We start from the raw sequence: 20,026 nt of genomic DNA on the forward strand, positions 1-20,026 counted from the left end.
TCTCTCAGCCAGAGATGTTAGCAGAGAGCCCTGTGTCAGGCTGAAAATAAAACAACATTTCCTGAATGACATACAGCAGCTGATAAGTATGGGAAGAGATTTTTTAATAGAAGTAAATTACAAATCTATATAACTTTCTGGCACCAGTTGATTAGAAAAAAAAAAAAGTTTCTGCTGGACAACCCCTATAACTCTATGTGAAGGTGTTATAATACTTTGCAGCGGCAACTGCAGCCACAAACCACAAATTTACTGTTTTATATTATATCTTCATATGTAGTGCTCTGACTATACTTTTTAAACAAAAACAGGGAAAATCTGTCATATTCAGTCTTGTGAGACATTTACAGAACTGAGTATTGTATGAAATAATGAAGACGTATTATTATTCCCAGAGATTCCCTCTGCACTTCCTGAACCCATTAGATTCTCATTAGTAGTGATGTCCTGGAGTTGATCTGTTATTAGGAGTTTGTTTTTACTGTCATTTTATTTCCATATACAACATCACTATAAATAAATGATCCTATCTATTACAGGAAGCAATTGAAAAGTCTTCCTGGGTATTTTTTTTCTAACGTCATAAAAACCTCAGTCTAAAATAAAAACATCTTATTCCACTGCGCTCGTCTCTATTTATAATAACCTGCTTTCTGAAGTATTATACATACGGTAGTATACAAGTATACATAGTGATGTACAATAAATAATGATATGATTAAGTAAAAAATATGTGGACATTTCTTCTAACTAACAGATGACTCAGAGATGCAGCAAACCAGGCACACAGCCAGGCAATCTCTATAAATAAAACCTACAATCAGCCACAACATATAAACCGTCTCCCATTGTTTTGCCGATCTCCTTCATGCTGCCAAAACAGCTCTGACCCCTGAAGTCATTGACTCCACAAGGAAGGTGAAACCTGTCAGCTGCAGGGCAGAGACTCTGTGGATCAGATGCTCCATCAGATTCAGAGCTGGGAAATTTGGAGGCCAAGATAACACCTTGATCATTTCCCTTAAACTTTTCCTGAACAATTTTTGGAGTGTGAAAGGTCACATTATCCTGATATATTGGAGTGTACTGTGTAAAACTAGCTGTATCTTGGCCTAATGCAATAAAGCAGCCATACTTATCCTCGCTCCCACTGTGCGATCCTACAGTCCTGGCTGACCTCCCGTTTTGTCTTTTTCTCTCCGCTCAGCCAATCACAGAGCTAAGCAGGGAGCTGGATGTCAGTGGAAGCCAGAGGGAGGCTATAGTCTACATTTTTCATAGATAACCTTTTTAAAGTGAATGTACCATCAGGTACATCGTTTAAGATTTTTTCATCAATTGACTGGCGCCAACGCAGGGATGCTGGTGCCGCAGTCGGCTTTTTGAACCATGGCCCAATTCTTGTGCATAGCGCTGGTCTATTCCCGGGCACCAGCCTTGCCTGAAGCACTGGGGGCGGGTTTGGCGCCCCCCCGTGTGACAAAACCCCACCCCTCAGTGACACAGTTCCATTAGAATAATTAGAATTAATGCTTGGAAATAGACGCGCGCAGGAACCGGGCTGCGGTTCAAGAAACGACTGTGGCACCGGCATCCCCTCGCCGGCACCAGTCTATCGATGTAGAAATTCTGGCCAATACAGTTGGGCTGAAAAGATGTGTCCCTGTTGATATTTGTGCAAACAGGAAAGAAGGGGCTATGCTTACCAGTTGTAAACAGACTGGCCAGTACATATTATTTCATAACGCAGTAAAGCTAGGTTCACACTATGTTTTTGCATCCATTTTAATTTTAACGTGCAGAATAATGTGGTCAACCATGTCTTTGTATATGTTTAAAAAAATCTGTTTTTATCCTTTTTTTTAATAATAAAAATCAATAGAAAACTAATGCTAGTGGATGGCATAGTGTACAACTGCATCATTTTCACCATCCTTGTTTTTTTTTAACTTAAACGGATATGTTTAATGGACAGCAAAAACACAGTGTGGCCCTAACCTAATGCTTTGTGCAATGCAAATTCAATGCGGATGCTTATTTTCTTTTGCTTTGTGTACAATGCATTTGATGGCACCATCTTCCTCTGTTGGAAGGGAAGCATTTATATTTTTGTGTTGGATGAAGCTCTACAGCTGTTATGTCTCATTTCCTGAGCATTGTGAGTTTTTTTGGTTAAGTTGTAGAGATGAGCGAACCTCGAGCATGCTTGAGTCGATCTGAACCCGAACTTTTGGCATTTGATTAGCGGTGGCTGCTGAACTTGTATAAAGCCCTAAGGCTATGTGGAAAACATGGATATAGTCATTGGCTGTATCCATGTTTTCCAGACAACCTTAGAGCTTTATCCAAGTTCAGCAGCCACCGCTAATCAAATACCGAACGTTTGGGTTCGGATCGACTCATACCCGAACCCAGTTCGCTCATCTCTATTAAGTTGCTAATTGTTTCTCCATGTTCCGCAGCGGTGCAGCGAGTCTGAGGTGTTGGATGAGAAGGAATCTATCTCTTCTACTTCTCTTGCTGGATCCAGCTTGCCCATCTTCCAGAATATCCTTCTCCGGTTTTTAGATTCACAAGCTCCATCTCTCAGTGAGTCTTTTTGGCCTCTTCCTGTGTCAATCTAAAACAAATGATCGCAAAAAAAATTTAATTAAATAAAAAAAAAATTCAACCCTGTACAGGAACGTACAGGGTCAAAACTATGGCACAGTTTTTTAGCCATCAATATTTTTAAGCCATCAATATTAGATCAATGCAACCAATCTAATATGGACTGAGGCTAGACTAACAATTTTTAAAGTTTTTATCCTAAATGAGAAAAATCAGAGCTACTTTCTTCTAGAAACAGCGCCCCTCTTGTCCTTAATTTGTCTTTGGTATTGCAGCCCATTTTTATTAAAGTTAATAGAACCAAGTTGTAATACCGCAGAGAACAGTGGGCAGGTGTGGTGTTGTTTCTGGAAGAAAGCTATGTTTTTTAATCCTTGATACCCCCTTTAATTTGACTAATGTAGGTTGATTCATGATGAGTATCATACTAAAATATAATATTCTTTTAATTGTAGCTGATCCGAATGATGAACATGAAAAAACAGAGTTTATAAACTTGGTCCTCCTTTTCTGCGAGTTCATCCGCCATGATATATTTTCTCACGATGCGTATATGTGTACTCTAATATCACGTGGAGATTTATCAGCCAGTAACCAATCTCATTCACCAAATCTGGAGCAGTTAGATGAACATTACACTAAAGATCTCAGTGTCAAGCTTGAGGTAAGTGGCAATATACTAATAATCTGGGTCTTGTATATTATAAAATTATTGTTTTTCATATAACAGGGAAAAACGACTTGTGTCCAATACAATAAGGCTCTGTTCTCATAAGCTTTGGAGGCGCTCTTTGAATCCAATTGTTCGTGGAGAGATGTATGTCGATCTCCCTATGCAGATTGTTGTATGTGTGCGGATCAGGAGTTATTACTATTAGCTGAAAGAGCATTGGGTGAAGTCTTGTCAGAAATTTATGGTCAGCTCTATGTACCTGGTTACATAACCATACATATTATGTCACATATTTTAAATTTTGTCATCTTTTAGACATATTTACATACATGTCTGTAAATTATATTAGCACCTCTACGTATAAATTTACCTACCCAGGCTATATATCCCCCATTGTTGGGGACCAGTGCCCATCGTCCTCCTGTAAAAAATAGACTGACAAAAGCACTGCTATGGAATATCAAGATCATTCCTTGGATGGAGTGACAACATTTAGTCTACACCGCTCCATGGACAGGATCCTGATATCACTGTAGATGTATAAGAAATAAATGAATGAAATATACTGTAAATATTTATTATGTAAAGACAAATATCACAACAGTTTTTACATGGTTAATGGTATACTGGTGTTTACCTAAAAAGTATTAATACTGGTTTTATTCCTAGGAACAAGTCTTAGGAGACCAAATGGAGATTGACTCAGGAACAGCCCACCTCTTTGATGACATTGAGAAAAATGACTTCAAAACAGACTTTGCCTCAGAATTTCCAGTACGTTTATCTGTAAGATCACAAATGTCAGTCTGATCTATGTGAACATTAATATGTGCGCAGGGTGTTGTATGACTATATAACCATGTTTAGTCATATAACGCTTGAAGTGTTTACTGTAACTTGTGATTAGTCAGATAACATTATGGTTCTTGTTTAGATCCAGTTTTCCAGTCTTGATAATTAAATTCAAAAGGTTCATAGTTAAATGGGTACTCTGGGGTCTAAAAATACATTTTCAATACATTGATTTAATAACTTTGTAATGTAATTTTATAAAAAAAAAAAAAAAACTATTGTTTTTCTTATTTATGTATACACTTCAGTTTAGTGTCAGCAGAAAGGGGAGACAAGGGCCCCTCTGCTGCCACTAAAGTTGTGTCGGGAAGTGCCAGAAGGGCTCTAAGCCTTGCAGGGGCGAATTAACTTTACTATGGGCCCTGGGCTGTTCACCAAGCTTGGGCCCCCCCAACCCACTGTAACTATGGCAGCACTAACTTAAAGAGTCACTGTCGTATTTTTTTTTTTTTTGCAGAAATCAATAGTCCAGGCGATTTTAAGAAACTTTGTAATTGGGTTTATTAGCCAAATCTGCCATTATCTGCATGTAAAAAGCCTTTTCCCAGGTCCCCCCCTCCTTCCTCTTTTTCATCCACTCCAAAAAATCTGAAAATTGTGACTTGTTGCAGGAGACGTACCCTGTCTGTTCTAGGGAGAGGGGAGGGAGGAGGAGGAAGGAGGGAGTTAGCCGGCAGCAGAAAGCAGATAACAGAGGATTACAGGCACGGAGCTGGGTGACAGCTGTAATCTGAGCTCAGACAGGTCACTGGTGACTGTCACAGGAGATATCCCGTGAGGGATTTGTAGATTAACTCTTTGTTGTCCTGTTTTGGTCTTTTCTTTAGCTCTCTCCATAGGAGAACAATGAAGACAGGGGGGAGAGCTTCAAACTGCTTTTTCATGATAAAAATGCATTTTTCGGATAATAAACCCAATTACAAAGTTTCTTAAAATCGCCTGGACTATTGATTTCTGCAAAAAAAAATTTCACGACAGTGACACTTTAAGTCTTTTTCCTCCATAATGCATCCTGTAAAGGACCTGTGGTGACATCATTGTCACATGATAAGGTCCTTCAATATATTCTCTAATGTGATTGCATTGTCTCCTGGCTGCAGTTTTGCCATGATTTATGCAAAATTGCGGTAAAAAGCAGCGATTTCTATGCAAATCATGACTGAACATGAACAACTCAGGGCCCCTGGCCACCGCCCGGAGCAGACCTATTATAAACCACTACTGAAGCCTTGCAGCTCCTCATCCCCAGCACTATGCAGAGTAGGGTCCCGCCCCCCACTGTCTACTGTATATTCTTATTCTTATATGATTACAGTGTCTGGCCATTATTTTCAAAACAACCACCTTTTTTTGTATAAAAAGATATAGTGTGATGTAGCCTTTAAGAGTACTTAAGAGTCAGTTTATAAAAATCTGATTTATATATAATTTAATAACCTCTGGTGCCCTGATTCCAATGCTGTTTCTATTTGGTTGCAATGCCCCCCTCCCTGTTACTGAGATATAGGGTTTGTACTATTTAGTTCATTACAAAAGTGTGAATGCTAGGCCCAAGAGAGTGATGAGTGAGCCTGATTTGTGCCCCCCCCCCAGCCTTAAGGTGGCCATACACCTGACAGCTTTATGATCATCCGGCCATCAGTTGCCTCTCCCCTGCGGCCCCATCCTTTCCATAGATGGGAACATTTGACTTGGCCAAGCGAACCTTTGTTCTGTATAGGGAGGGTTAAGCCATAGCCAGAAAGATATGGCCATGGCTTATCTCTCCCAGAAAAAAGGATCAAGCAGTAACTTTCCATCACACCCGACCCTTATCTTCACCACCGATAGTCGATTGGGAGAGCACCATACACTGTATAGCCTTATCTGAATCAGCCGCGAACTGCGGGTACGGCTGACAAAAGTAAACGGTGTATGGGGACATTGCCACCCCCTAAGCTGGATTCTCACACTCCTTCCTGTGTCTTTGGAATAGAGGGGTGCAACAACCAAGTAAAAGCAGTGATGGAAGTAGGCTACCAAGGCTACAAAATCATATAAAACTCCATTAATGTATATCAATCACAGGTCCTCTTTTACTGGAGTCTTGTTATAAGGATAATCAAGTCTTCTTTACTAGTCAATAATGTATCTATATGTATATTGCAGATATTCTCCCCAGTGTCTGGAGACTGCCATCATTACGACTCTCCATCACTTCATAGAAGAGTTTCTGCTTCCAGTGAGAAATCAGTAAAACGAGAGATCATTTTCCCTTGTACTTACGAACTTCTACGGCATTTACAGTATGCAACACACTTTCCCATTCCCCTGGTAAGTGCTTTCATGTGTTTTCAGTGGGAGGACATCTGAAGAGATGTTTAGCCTTATAATTCCACCTCTTCCTACACTTTATTCTAATGCTTCATGAATGTAAACCAAAGCAATTTGCATGAAATGTCACAAGCCCTCTTTCACCTTCTCGGCTCTTAGATGGGGCTGTTACCGACTAATAGACCAACTGCATTTGTCCTTGTTTATGACTCATTGTAAACGGTTTTCTGCTTATGAAACACTGAACCATAGATAATAGAGTAATATCCATTTCTCCTCTTGAGTACACCTCATACATTTACCAGGCTTACTATGCTGGTAACCAGAGCAGAAGTTCTTTACCTGGATTATAGAGGGTCACTGGAGAGGTTGTAGGGATTCCATAAGTTCAGAAGGTAGAAAGGGTACATTATTTATATGGTTCTGGTGTTATATGTAGTGATGAGCGGACATCCCAATGTATGGTTCGGATCCCAAACAGTTACATAAAAAAAAATGATTGTGATCGGTTTGTGTTTGCAGAACATTCATGAACATTACGCACATGCACATGCATCAGGTGAATAGCATAAAATACGTAATAGAGAAGCAATTACATTGCATTAGCGTATCTTTTATTCGCCTGTGCGTATATATGCAACGACTTATATACTACTGTGTATACTAACCCCTTAAGGACCGTGCCTGAAATGACCTTAAGGACCGGGCCAATTATCACTTTTGCATTTTCGTTTTTTCCTCCTCGCCTTCTAAGACCCATAACTCATTTTTCATTGTTCCACCTACAGGGCCTGTTTTTCAGGAACAGGTGTACTTTGTAATAGCATCTTTCAATCTGCCATAAAATGAATGACTGAACCCCCAAAATATCATTTATGGGGGGAATTTGGGTCAAAAAATGTGATTCCGCTAATTTTGGGGGGTTTCATGTTTACGTAATGGTACTTTAAGGTAAAACTGACATTTCTTCTTTATTCTATAGGTCAGTCTGAATACAGCGATATGCATGTTTATTAGGTTTTCTAACGTTTTACTATTTTTGATTTTTAAACTTTTTTTGCAAATAGGCACTGTATATTTAAAATGGCCCCATTGTGACTCTTATAGCGCTTTTATTTTTTCACCTATGGGGTCGTATGGGGCATCATTTTTTTGCACCATGATCTCTAGTTTTTATTATTAGCATTTTTTTATAGATCAAACGTATTCATCGCTTTTTATAGATTTTTTTTATACATAAAATGTAATTAAAAAATGCAATCTCTGTATCTTTTTTACCGCTTTATGTTCACGCTCGTTAACCATATGGGAATATTAATGTTTTATTTAATAGATCGGACAATTACGCATGCTACGGTATATTATATGTTAATTAACATTATTATTTTTATGTATTTTATGTATAAAATGGGAAGGGGGGGGGGGGTGATTTTTACTTTTATTGAGGGAGGGGCTTTGGGACATTTTTTAAAAACTTTTATTCTTTTTTTTTTTTTTTTTTAAGTCTCCTTAGGGGACCTTTACATTAACCCCTTAAAGACAGAGCCAATTTCGATTTTTGCATTTTCGTTTTTTCCTCCTTGTGCTTAAAAGGCCATAGCAGTTGCATTTTTCCACCTAGAGACCCACATGAGCCCTTATTTTTTGCGTCACTAATTGTACTTTGCAATGACAGGCTGAATTTTTGCATAAAGTACACTGCGAAACCAGAAAAAAATTAAAAGTGTGGTGAAATTGAAAAAAAAAAAGCATTTTGTTTATTTGGGGGAAATGTGTTTTTACGCCATTCGCCCTGGGGTAAAACTGACTTGTTATATATGTTCCTCAAGTCGTTACGATTACAACGATATGTAACATGTATAACTATTCTTGTATCTGATGGCCTGTAAAAAATTCTAACCATTGTCAACAAATATATGTCACTTAAAATCGCTCCATTCCCAGGCTTATAGCGCTTTATCCTTTGGTCTATGGGGCTGTATGAGGTGTCATTTTTTGCGCCATGATGTGTTCTTTCTATTGGTACCTTGATTGCGCATAAACGACTTTTTGATCGCTTTTTATTACAATTTTTCTGGATTTGATGCGACCAAAAATGCGCAATTTAGCACTTTGGGATTTTTTTGCGCTGACGCAGTTTACCGTGCGAGATCAGGAATGTGATTAATTAATAGTTCGGGCGATAACGCACGCGGCGATAGCAAACATGTTTATTTATTTATTTACTTTTATTTATAAACTGGGAAAAGGGGGGTAATTCAGACTTTTATTAGGGGAGGGGGATTTTAATTAATAATGACACTTTTTTTTTTACTTTTACACTTATACTAGAAGCCCCCCTGGGGGACTTCTAGTATAAGTGCTTTGATCTCTCATAGAGATCTCTGCAGCATAGATATGCTGCAGAGATCTATGAGATAGGCACTCGTTTACTTCCGGCTGCCGCAGCCGGAAGTAAACGAGTGCCGAGCCGGGGACGGCGCCATCCTGGAGCGGTCCCCGGCCGGCTTCAGAAACGGAGATCGCTCCTCCGGGATAACATCCCGGAGGAGCGATCTCCTCCACTAGACACCAGGGATAAGCTGAATCCGGTAATCGGATGCAGCTGTCATGTTTGACAGCTGCATCTGATTACTGTATTAGCGGGCATGGTGATCGGACCGTGCCCCCTAATACCGGCGGTCCCGGGCTACAAGCGGCACCCGGGACCGCCGCGGTTCAGAGCAGGGTCGCCGCGCGGCGCCGCTCTGAACTCCCTTACCGGCAATAGGGCATAAATATACGCCCTTTGTCGTTAAGGGGTTAATACATTTGATTACATACACTGATCACTGCTATGCCATAGCATCAGGGCCGGACTGGGGCTGAAAAGCAGCCCTGGCACACAAACCCCACCAGCCCACATATATATCTCCCCCCAACCACTGCATCAACTATGTCTAGCAGAAGATGTTTTAGCTTTACGGTCATATAATAATAGCGTCATACACTGACTATATTAACCTCAGACACCAGGTGTACACAGATGCTGTAGACTATAGAAGAGAATACAGCAGTGATCAGACGCAGTCACAGGTAGAATACTATAGATGATTTGTTTGCTCCACTGTGATTGTACTGTTCCCCTGTTATCCCTCCTGGAAATCTAGGAACACATTGATCACAGCAAGAGCTGCATGAACATCAGCAATCACACCCTGCCGCACGATTATTGAGCCATGCGAGCACTCACTTACAGTGCTGGTTCAGGCCATGTAGTATGGCCCTTACCATACCCTCTTCCCTACACTGACACTGCCCAGTTATGACTGACAGTAACAGACTATGTGGGGACACATCCTATTGATCAGAGGATTGGTAACTGTGGGATACATGGAGTAATGTAATATTATTGTGTCACTATACGTCTCCATGTAGACCAGGCCTGATGTCTTATGTTTCCAGGAGGAATAACAGAGGAAGAAAACAACACAAAGCTCTAACTAAAGATGCACTGCAATTGTTATCTCATGGAGGGCACAAATAACAGATGTCAGGAGAGCTGACAGTGACTCCATATACCAGGTGACTAATTCTGCACACCCCTAAACAAAATTGATATCCCAGACCCCTGATTAAATGGAATTCACAGACCCCAAAATAAATTTATAACCTGGACCCCAAAATAAATGTATGCCGCAGACCCAAAATAAATGCATACCCCAACATGTAACTTCAGACCCCGGGCCACAATAACTTATACCCCAAACACCAGAAGAAATACAGATGCCAGAACAACCCCCCCCCCCGCCCCGCCACCCCACACACAGCTCAATCTCCTCAACCTCCCTTCTCTATAGTGTGCACCAACTCCATCCTCTGCCCTTCTCTATAGTGTGCACCTCCTTCTCCTCCAGGTAACACAGAGGGGGCAAAACCATAGTGACACTGCCAGGAGCTGCACTATGTGACAATGTATGTGCGATGTGCTGCATTACTATCTCACACAGAATTAATAATGATTTTATTACTGTGTCACACAGTAATACTACTACTATATAGTGTGTGAGCAGCAGGACTGCGGTAGATGCAATATTAACCATCAATAGGGGAAGACACAGACAGCAGAGGACCCCTGTGCAAAGAATGTGCCTGAGCCCCTTATAAACTAAGTGTACCCCCTCTCTCCTCCCCTACATAAGTGATTACACAGTGGTTACACCCAGGAACTCACAGGGACGTCTTCTTGGATCAGAGTCGTTCACTTTCCTTTCCCCATCTGGTGCGGCCATCATGAAGACGTCTTCTAACCACAACTCATCTCCACAGGATCTGCCAGATAAACATTTTAGGCTCCTTGCTTTAGCACCATCCTCACCTCTATACAAAGTCCCTGTGTATTGCTCCACACAGAAATAGTGCCCACTCTGTGCCCCCTTATAGTGTATATATACACCCTGTGCCCCCATATAGTTTATATAGGCCTCTTCTGTGCCCATACGGTGTATAAAGGCCTCCTCTGTGCCCCTATATAGTGTTTATGTGCCCCTATAATGTATATGTGCCCCTATATAGTGTTTATGTGCCCCTATAGTGTATATGTGCCCCCTATAGTGTATATGTGCCCCCTCTGTGCCCCATTTAGTTATATGTGCCCCTAGTGTATATGTGCTCCCTCTGAGTCCACATTAGTTATACATGCTCCAATTAGGTATACTTAAAACAAAAGAAAGTAAGCGCACACTTATGATAAATGACAATAAAGAGGAGTGCAAGTTACCTCAGAAACTGAGAACAAAAAAGGTCAAGCCTGAGGAAAAAAAATGCTCAGCGCATTCAATTATATATAAAAAAAGAAATTTATTGTAATGGTACAAGCTAAAACACAGAAAAAAGGTTGTATACAGTGATAAAAAGGTTTTATCACTGTATACAGCCTTTTTTGTGTGTTTTCCTCAGGTTTGCCCAGTTAGTTATACTAGCCCCTTCTGTGCCCCAATTAGTTATATATGTGCCCTCCGTGCTGTGCCCCCACAAGAACAAAAACAAACAAACCACCAACTCACCTGTCACACGCTCCTCAGCCTCTCCTCTCTCCCAGCAGCATTCTCCCTGCAGCTGTAGCTCCTCTCTGGGCAGCGCGGGGCTCTCTCATCTTCCGGCGCAGGCAGCTTTGGGACAGAGACTCTGCCTGCGCCGGATGTGCCCCACAGCCCCTGTCATTCACCTGTGTGTGTGCGTCTTAAAGACACACACACAGAGGAAGGGTAGAGGCTGTGCAACACATCCGGCGCAGGCAGAGTCTCTGTCCCAAAGCTTCCTGCACCGGAAGATGAGAGAGAAGACCCGCGCTGCCCAGAGAGGAGCTACCCTCCCCCCCCCCTCACCTACCACACTCAGCCCGCAGCCCGGCCGCGGCCCTGATTAAGCAGCGCTGCGGCGGAGGGGCGCAGCGGTGCTATACATTTATAATAATGTCTTTTTTTTTCCTCATGCAGCCCTGGCGGCCCACGGACTGGTAATCCGGCCAGCCCAGCAGGCATTTGCCCGGTTTGCCAGATTACCAGTCCGGGCCTGCATAGCATATTATATTTATCTAAAAAGGACTGTTGGGTTCTTAAGTTTTCTCTCATCAGGAACGCCTAGTCAGTGCAGGGTTAAGAAATGAATCCTTTTAGTGCTTAAACGCTGTATTCTGTCACCCTCCCTTTACTGACAATTTCACAATGTTCTAAGCCCTACTCGGTCAGCTCTCCTTCCCTACACTGACCAGCTACCACTGTGAATATTGCTGCCTAACTAAATTCATATGCTGTCCCTGCTCGTCTCACTCTCCCTACTGAACGGCACAAGAATCAGGAAAGACTGTGAGAGAATTTGCATTAGTGTTGTGTTTTCATCACATGTACGTAATGTATATAATAATGCTTATCGTACAGCCAATCACAGTAATGCCAGTAGTGAACATGGCTACTACATTACCTGATGTGCCCTTGCTTTCTCTCATGTTCGTTGGCTCTTTCAAATCAGTGGGAGGAAACCTATGCAGTTTTGTGCATTCGCATGTTCGAAAACGTTCTAAAATGATTATTATAGCCATTCCGATCATCGAACACATTGTTAGTGATCGGCGAACACGAACAATTAGCGACACATATGAGCATTTATGAACATGTTCACTCATCACTAGTTATACTCATATTGAAAATGAGAATAATTATCTCATTTGATCACCTATGAGGCTTATGGGGTCTCTCAAAAACAGTAGCAGCATTCTTTATTTGTGGGTGAAAGCAAGGTGGTGTCTTGCCTCTGGTCCTTCTGATGTGGGTTCTCTCTTGTGCAGAAGATCTGCTATCCATCTGTTTGCTGCTTAGACGAAAATAATCTTGTTACTTTCTGCCTTACTGACGTTCAGTTTACTGTCAAATAGGTGGAGGGGGCCCAACCCTGCTGTGGGACCTTGAAATGAAGTAACACCCTTGTTGTAGCTAAATGTCTTTTATATTCAGCTCATATAGAGCAACACAAATATAAAAACTATGTTATTTTTTACATTTCTCATTGACAAGTAACAATAGCGTGGTATTGTATCTGGAAAAAAAAAACAGACCATTTTTTCTAATTCTGGAAAACCCCTTTAATAATCATGCAATTATAATCTCTGCTAGGCTGCAGCTAGTGCTGGTGAAAGTGCTCTGGACGTAATAGGCTGGCACAGAGCACGGGATAAGTTACACAGTAAATTGCATGTGGGGGGAGAAAAGGTTACTGATGCTATGGCTTTACAAGGTGCTATGTGAGCAGAACGGAACAGCAGGGAAGGGGTTACATTAAGCACTAAACTGCTGTTGGGAAGCCAAAGGGAGCTGGAAAAAGGGAACAGACTGCCAGGAGTTCAGTATATGTGCCTTTACTCCTGCTGGGGACTGTAAATCATGTGGTGACAATTGTACAATTTGTTTATATTCAATATATAGCTGGGTATATTTGCAAATTCCTTGTTTAATTGGTTTTACATAATTTTTTTTTTATAATTCATATTGCATTCTTTATTCAATACAATACAATAAAAGTTCTGCTGGATATTTGGTCTAGACGGTGGTTTACCCCCCTATCACTGTCAGAGATGTGACCTGTAAGTCAGGAAACAGGAAGCCAGCAAAACCTTGAAAATACCTAATATGAGGGTCTACCGCTAATTTTGCTTAAGTTAAACTACTAGTATAGCTACAGAGAAGTTACTGTGCAGTGATCGTAAATGATACATTTAATATCTTATTATGCTGTGTCGTCCCTTAAAATAATTTTTCAAATATTCAAATTAGGTACTGGGGTCATGTCTGGAGCTGTTGGAGCACCTCTGCAAGATTACAGTGATAAGGGGGGCTTATTCCTTTAGGACAGCCATGACAAGAGAGGGGGGAGGAGTTGGCCCAGGTGGCCATAGCAGTGCCCCAGACACGCCTCTGGCGCACTAAGTATCTAAACTGCATATTTGAAAAATATTTTGCAGAGCAACAAATCTGCATTACATAATTGATTCAGCAGTAACATCTTCACCTCAGAATTAGGGATAGATTCTCTTGTAGTGATCAGGTTGGTTATTCAACATCATTCAATTAATAAACAATGTAAGAAAAGTATAGTAAAGTGTTACAATTCTGTATGCAGCCTTAAAGGGGAATAATCACGTTGGGCTCTCTTTTACCTAGAGGGTCATTCCGTCAGTCTTCCTTACATTGTAGTATTATAATAAATACTTGCATTCCCTATGAAATAACAATTGTGGAGCAGAGCACTATATGTCACTGTTGTTCTTTTATTCCTGAAAATGGAGTGTAAGAGTAAATAAAACCAACTTTTACCATTTTTCTCATCAGTAAGATGCAACACAGTGTGACAATGTAGAGTCAGTGATGACAATATTCACACACCTTGAATATCTGATGGCTAAGCGTTTGTTCGCCCCTCAGTTATCTCACCTGCCCGCTGCACGTCCTCCCCATACACAAAAACTTTTGGTACTGCTGAGCATTACTGTATTCTCTATGGGAAGGGAGGGAAGGGTAAGCCGCACCCAGGCGATCTGTATGTGGCTTATCCTTCCCCAAAGAATCAAACCAGACCCATCACACCCGAACCCTGTGACCACCGACATCACTGAGAGCCCCATACACCTCAGGCTGACAGTCAAACCCACCAATGTTTATGAAACCAGCTCTAGACTATTGTCACATAATCTCAGTTTAAAATATTGTCAGATATCAGAATTTTGCTTTCATGTAAGTTTAAATATTCTGTTTATTTATTTTCTTGTAGGCAATTGTCAGACTTTAAGAGCTTCACTTGGGTGTTATATATACACTTATATATCTATACATTGTCTTTCTACAATACACCCATTCATAGATGGCTTGTAGCCGATCCTCTAGTTGTTCTTGACAACAAAGCTTGAGGTTTGGTTCACACTCTGCATTTTGGTCAGTATTTGCTTCTCATTTTGGTCAGTATTTTACACAAAGCCAGGAGTCCAAAACGAAAAAACAAAAAACAAAAACATATACAAATATTTCCATTATAGTTTTTTTCTGCATTGGTTTCATTCCTGGTTTTAGTAAAAATACTGAACACACTGGGTTTCAAATGTTGTGTGTGAACCCAGACTGAAACACCAATAGTCTTTGTTTTGCTGCCAATGTAGTTCTTACAGTTTTTGGATAAATCCTAGTCTTGTAATGTTATAGTTCTTATAGTTTTTTTTTATTTTTAAACTGCTGTGGTAATAGTGTCCTCTCTCCCGACCACAACTCTTTCCTGTCTCTTTAAGGAGAACGTTTTGCTTATTTTAGACCTGAAGTTGTTTGAAAAGTAGTAATACACAATGGGGTCAAAGCAAAGATTAGATACTGAGAGTAACAGGGTGGACTCCTTTGCATAGAAGAGAACTTGCTTCAGGCTGCAGTCTGTGATCACATCATTTTGACTCAAGGTGTATGGGACTCGGACAATGTGATAGGGAAGGAAACATATGACGTACCCTGCTGTTATAAGAAAGATCTTGACCAAAGCGGCTTTGATATTGTTAGCTTCTTCGCAATCCTTATTGCTGTAAAGCTTCTTTATAGTAATGCAGTTAGAGATCAAAATGATGACGGAGCAGTTGAAAAATATAGCAATGCTGATAAAGTTGCTGAGTACATGCCAGTCTCTTCCAATGTCTGTTTTAAAGTCAATACATCCAACATGCTCTCTCTCTGGGATATCTTTTATAGGGATCAGCATGTTTGGTAGCATTATAGACAGTACAAGAGCCCAAACAACTACTGATAACATTTTAGCAAATCCCCGTTTCTGTATTTGGTACAACTTGGCGCTATGTATAGTCTGGAGACAGCGGTCCATACTGACAAATCCCAGGAATATAATGGAAAGGTACATATTAATATAAATGATACAAGCTGTAACCTGACAGTGGAAGATCCTCAAGTTCCAGGATGCGTATTCCATGTCTACAATCATTTTAAATGGCAAGGCCAAGGTCAGCAGGAAATCGGCTATGAGGAGGTTGATGAGGTATATGCTCAAACATTTCTGGTTGCTGTCCTTCCAAACGAATGCCCAGAGTGCAAAGCAACTTCCAAAAAATCCAACCATAAATATTAACCAGTAAACATATGTGAATGGTTCCAAGTCTTTATTCACTTCACAAGTCAAATAAGTACTGTTGGTTGTGCTCATCATGGTGGAATAACCCCAATGTCAGCAGTTGGATAGTCCGTATAACTGAGGAGCAAGAACAAAAACAGATGGTGATCTTTATATGTATAATCATTATCATTTTGTTCACATTTCATCAAAGCACAATCTGTCCTGCTAAGTATAGTATCACTTCACTACATTCACAGTCTACTTAGATGCTTTGCTTCTATGGAAAGTGTCTACATAGGTTGCTATGTGAATCTATAGTAGTAGATTACCATGTTATCTGACTCCAAACATTGTTGCATAAGATATAAAATTCCTTTTATTCATATACAATAAGAACCACATATATGGAAATGTATACAGAATTGTATCTGCCTCAGCCAGCAGGTATTATGGGGGCAGAAATATTATAATGTCAATACCTTGGATGACTTTCACAGATAGGTGTCTGCAATAGTCATCTCAATTTCTGATACACAAAAACTTTCCTCTCCCCCCTTCTCCTTTCCTTTCCTGTGATCAGGCAGCATTGCGGTCCTGGTGGTTAAACTTCAGCATTTCTACTGACGTAGTTGAAACTCAAATTTTTTAACAAAAGATTTTCTCTGCTGAGTGGTTTTGCTCTGGTGAGTTTAAAAAATACCCAACCATCATCCCTGGGCCATGTGTTACTCTACTCACTCCTTAAATTGTTACTTTCAATAACCTGAAATACTAAATATCTAGGGGATCTTTTATTCTGTTAGGCCAATGTATACCACATTTATATGTCTATTTAAGGGCTTGTAATGTTTGTATTGACTGATTGTATGTAACTGACTGACAGACAGTAATGAACAATACGCATACACTATGAGGCTGGGTTCACACTATGTATTTCAGTCAGTATTGTGGTCCTCATATGGCAACCAAAACCAGGAGTGGATTAAAAACACAGAAAGGATCTGTTCATACAATGTTGAAATTGAGTGGATGGCCGCCATATAACAGTAAATAACGGCCATTATTTCAATATAACAGCCGTTGTTCTAAAATAACAGCAAATATTTGCCATTAAATGGCGGCCATCCACTCAATTTAATCATTGTGTGAACAGATCCTTTCTGTGTTTTTAATCCACTCCTGGTTTTGGTTGCAATATGAATGACCACAATACTGACTGAAATATACGTAGTGTGAACCCAGCTTCAAAGTGAATCTGTCACCCTCCGACAGCCTACCAACCTGGTGACACTACTGGATAGCTATCAGTAAAAAGCATTTGTTGCCTGTGCATTTTCATTAACAAACACTTTTATTTAGGCATTGAATAGTGTCAAGAATGAAGGGCCTAGCATGCTTTACTTAAAGGGGTTGGCTACTTTATAGTAAAATAATTCAGTGTACAGTATTAGTAAGTGTACCTCATAGAGCTAAAATCAGACTCCCCTCCTCCAGACTATACTGCTCTGCTCTTTGGTGAGTCTGTCTATAAAATGGCCGACATGGAGGAACATATGACCATGCCCCTCTCCCCAATGTACACCATAGCCTTATACAGGTTCAGTGTTGGAGGAGCATGTGACCAAGTGTCCAACACTGAGCCTGTATATGCCTATGGTGGACACAGGGGGGGTTGCCGTGGCCACATCATATGCTCCTCCATGTCGGCCATCTTATGGACAGACTCATCACAGAGTAGGACAGAACAGCCTGGAGGAGGGGAGTGGGGAGTCTGATGTTAGCTCTATGGAGGTACACATCGAGCTGCTGTCAGTAAGTAATGTGAGTACATTTACTAATACTGTACACTGAACTGTTTTACTATAAAGTAGCCAACCCCTTTAACTGTGCTGTATGCCCATTCTTTAGCATAATCCGCAAGAGCATTGTGCATACAACGCAGTAAAACATATGGGTGCCAGGGTCCAGGGAAAGATAGGCTCCACCTCCTTGACACTATTTAGTGCCCAAATAAAGCATTGTCAGCAGGTTAGTGGGCAGTCAAAGGGCAACAGATATACTGGGGTCAACATTGGGGTCAAGATTCCATAACCACAATATAGGCCCTCCTGGGCCATACTCACAGTTTGAAAAAATACTCACAGGTTGAAAAAAATGTAACACACCTGGCTCTTAAGCTCAACCAGAGAAATTGATTCTGCAGTTCCACCTTCATAGGTACAGAACCGGTGTACATCTACTTTTATCTTTATTGTAAACCCTGAGTTTATGATTTCACATAGAATATTTATCACTAGTTATATTTTATATTACTTATGATTCAACTCATGTAAAACAGACCATAGAGGCAAGTGATTGGATCTAAAGTAAAGTGCACATGGAGTTGTCTTTCTTCCCCCTGCTGCTGCCCTAGGCACCGGACTTTTGAGTGCCTAGTGGTAAATACGGCCCTGGTAGGAGCCCATTATTGGATCAGAGCTAAGGCCCACAGGAGGATCCTTTGATACACTGCTGGGGCAGTCCAACCTTGTGTAATATCCTAAGCAGTTTATTACAAGATATCATAAATCGCATTGACTAATAGTGACTCATAACACTGTATTGACTAATAGGCTATGTTTACTCTTTTTTTTTTTGGCTGTTTAGTGGCTGTTTTTTGGCCAGCCGCCATTGTAGCATAAAAATGCTGCCGTTTTATGCACATTATGGCTGTAATTTGCATTAAACATGTGAAACGGACAAAAAAAGACACTGTGTGAACATAACCTCAGAGCCTGTTAACATATTTTAAGACTTTCTTAACTAGTTGAAGCAAATTATCCATAATCTTAACTTATAATAACAAAAAATAACCTTATATAGCTACTAAACATTATAACTTCAGGCAGGTTGGGAACTTACTAACATGTCACTTACAAGAAAGGATTAAAATGTTATGTTAGTAAATTATATTTTCTTAACATTCAAAAAATAGAGAGATATAGTAAAAGTAAATTTTAGACTTCATGAATCGGTCACAGAGCAGTAATTCAGCTCTACAGTGGCTGATACTTAGTAGTAGAAGCTTAGATATCTTAGATATAACTTTCTTTGAAAAGAATGGGAAATAAAGGTAATGTTATCATACCTGTTTCCTTCGATGTCTTGTTTAGAGGTTGGGAGGCATGAAAAACATTACTACAGGGATGAAATCCGCCAGCTTGTACTACAGAAGGTATCTTTGCAGACAGGCTGCTGAGAACTGTATCGGTGCAGGAGGAACTGAGAACCTCTGCATTAGTAGGAAGCCACATAAAAAGTCTGTCAGCCGGAAACTACATATACACCCACATAGCAGCAGGCCATTTAAATCGTTTGCATAAAAACGTCACTCTGCGGACATCATTTCTCTATGTTCACGCTCCATGTGTGCTACACATATAGTATGTTCTTTGGGAAATATTTGGACACACATGCTAAATTTGCCCACAGGCTTCTAATGCCAGACGGAGACCAAAGCATTGTCCTTTTTCCTTCCATATGACTGGTATGTATTTGTTTACTGCCAAAAAGGGCGGCTAGAATATTGTAGTAAACTAAGCTATTCCATCCAACCGGCTCCTTTAAGAAATCTATCCATTAAACGGATACCATATTAGCCTATGGGTGACAGATGCTACAGTATGGCATCTGTCACAAGCATCCGTATAACAGATACCTTAGGATGGTAGTGATATCATTGTCCTTTAATAGACACTATCTTGGGAATATCAAGGCTGAGATCTAGGGCCCTATTACATGGCCGCCTGAGCTGCTGTGTAAATGAGCACCAATCTTATAGATCAATTAATGTTTTTCAAGCCTATTACATGGATCTGTAATTGTGCTGCTGTGGGGAGGGCTGCTGGAATGATCACTAGATCATTTGTGTGGCCCTTTGCTGAAATCAACCTTTGGCCCCAAGGCCCC

At 40.6% G+C, this 20,026-nt stretch overlaps 2 protein-coding genes across 2 annotated transcripts in view; one reads left to right on the forward strand and one right to left on the reverse strand.

The window, feature by feature from the left end:
• The window catches only part of MED12L (mediator complex subunit 12L), a 393,418-nt gene that overhangs the window by 58,091 nt on the left and 315,301 nt on the right, over positions 1-20,026 (forward strand). The window contains exons 12-15 of the mRNA XM_069975432.1: positions 2,463-2,589; positions 3,066-3,274; positions 3,953-4,057; positions 6,284-6,448. Coding sequence (XP_069831533.1) covers positions 2,463-2,589; positions 3,066-3,274; positions 3,953-4,057; positions 6,284-6,448 — 606 coding nt within the window. The remainder of the gene's footprint in view (positions 1-2,462; positions 2,590-3,065; positions 3,275-3,952; positions 4,058-6,283; positions 6,449-20,026) is intronic.
• On the reverse strand, positions 14,989-19,328 carry GPR171 (G protein-coupled receptor 171). Its single transcript, XM_069975441.1, has 2 exons — positions 19,206-19,328; positions 14,989-16,213 (listed from the first exon to the last, which is right to left on the reverse strand). The coding sequence occupies exon 2, from the start codon at positions 16,169-16,171 to the stop codon at positions 15,197-15,199; it is 975 nt and encodes a 324-aa protein (XP_069831542.1). The 5' UTR covers positions 16,172-16,213; positions 19,206-19,328; the 3' UTR covers positions 14,989-15,196.

Source organism: Dendropsophus ebraccatus, chromosome 6 (assembly GCF_027789765.1).
Source record: "Dendropsophus ebraccatus isolate aDenEbr1 chromosome 6, aDenEbr1.pat, whole genome shotgun sequence".
NCBI classification, from domain to species: Eukaryota; Metazoa; Chordata; class Amphibia; order Anura; family Hylidae; genus Dendropsophus; species Dendropsophus ebraccatus.

What these genes read in the sequence shown, in the direction of transcription:
- GPR171 (XM_069975441.1), bottom strand. Translation starts at nt 16,171, where the DNA reads ATGATGAGCACAACCAACAGTACTTATTTGACTTGTGAAGTGAATAAA.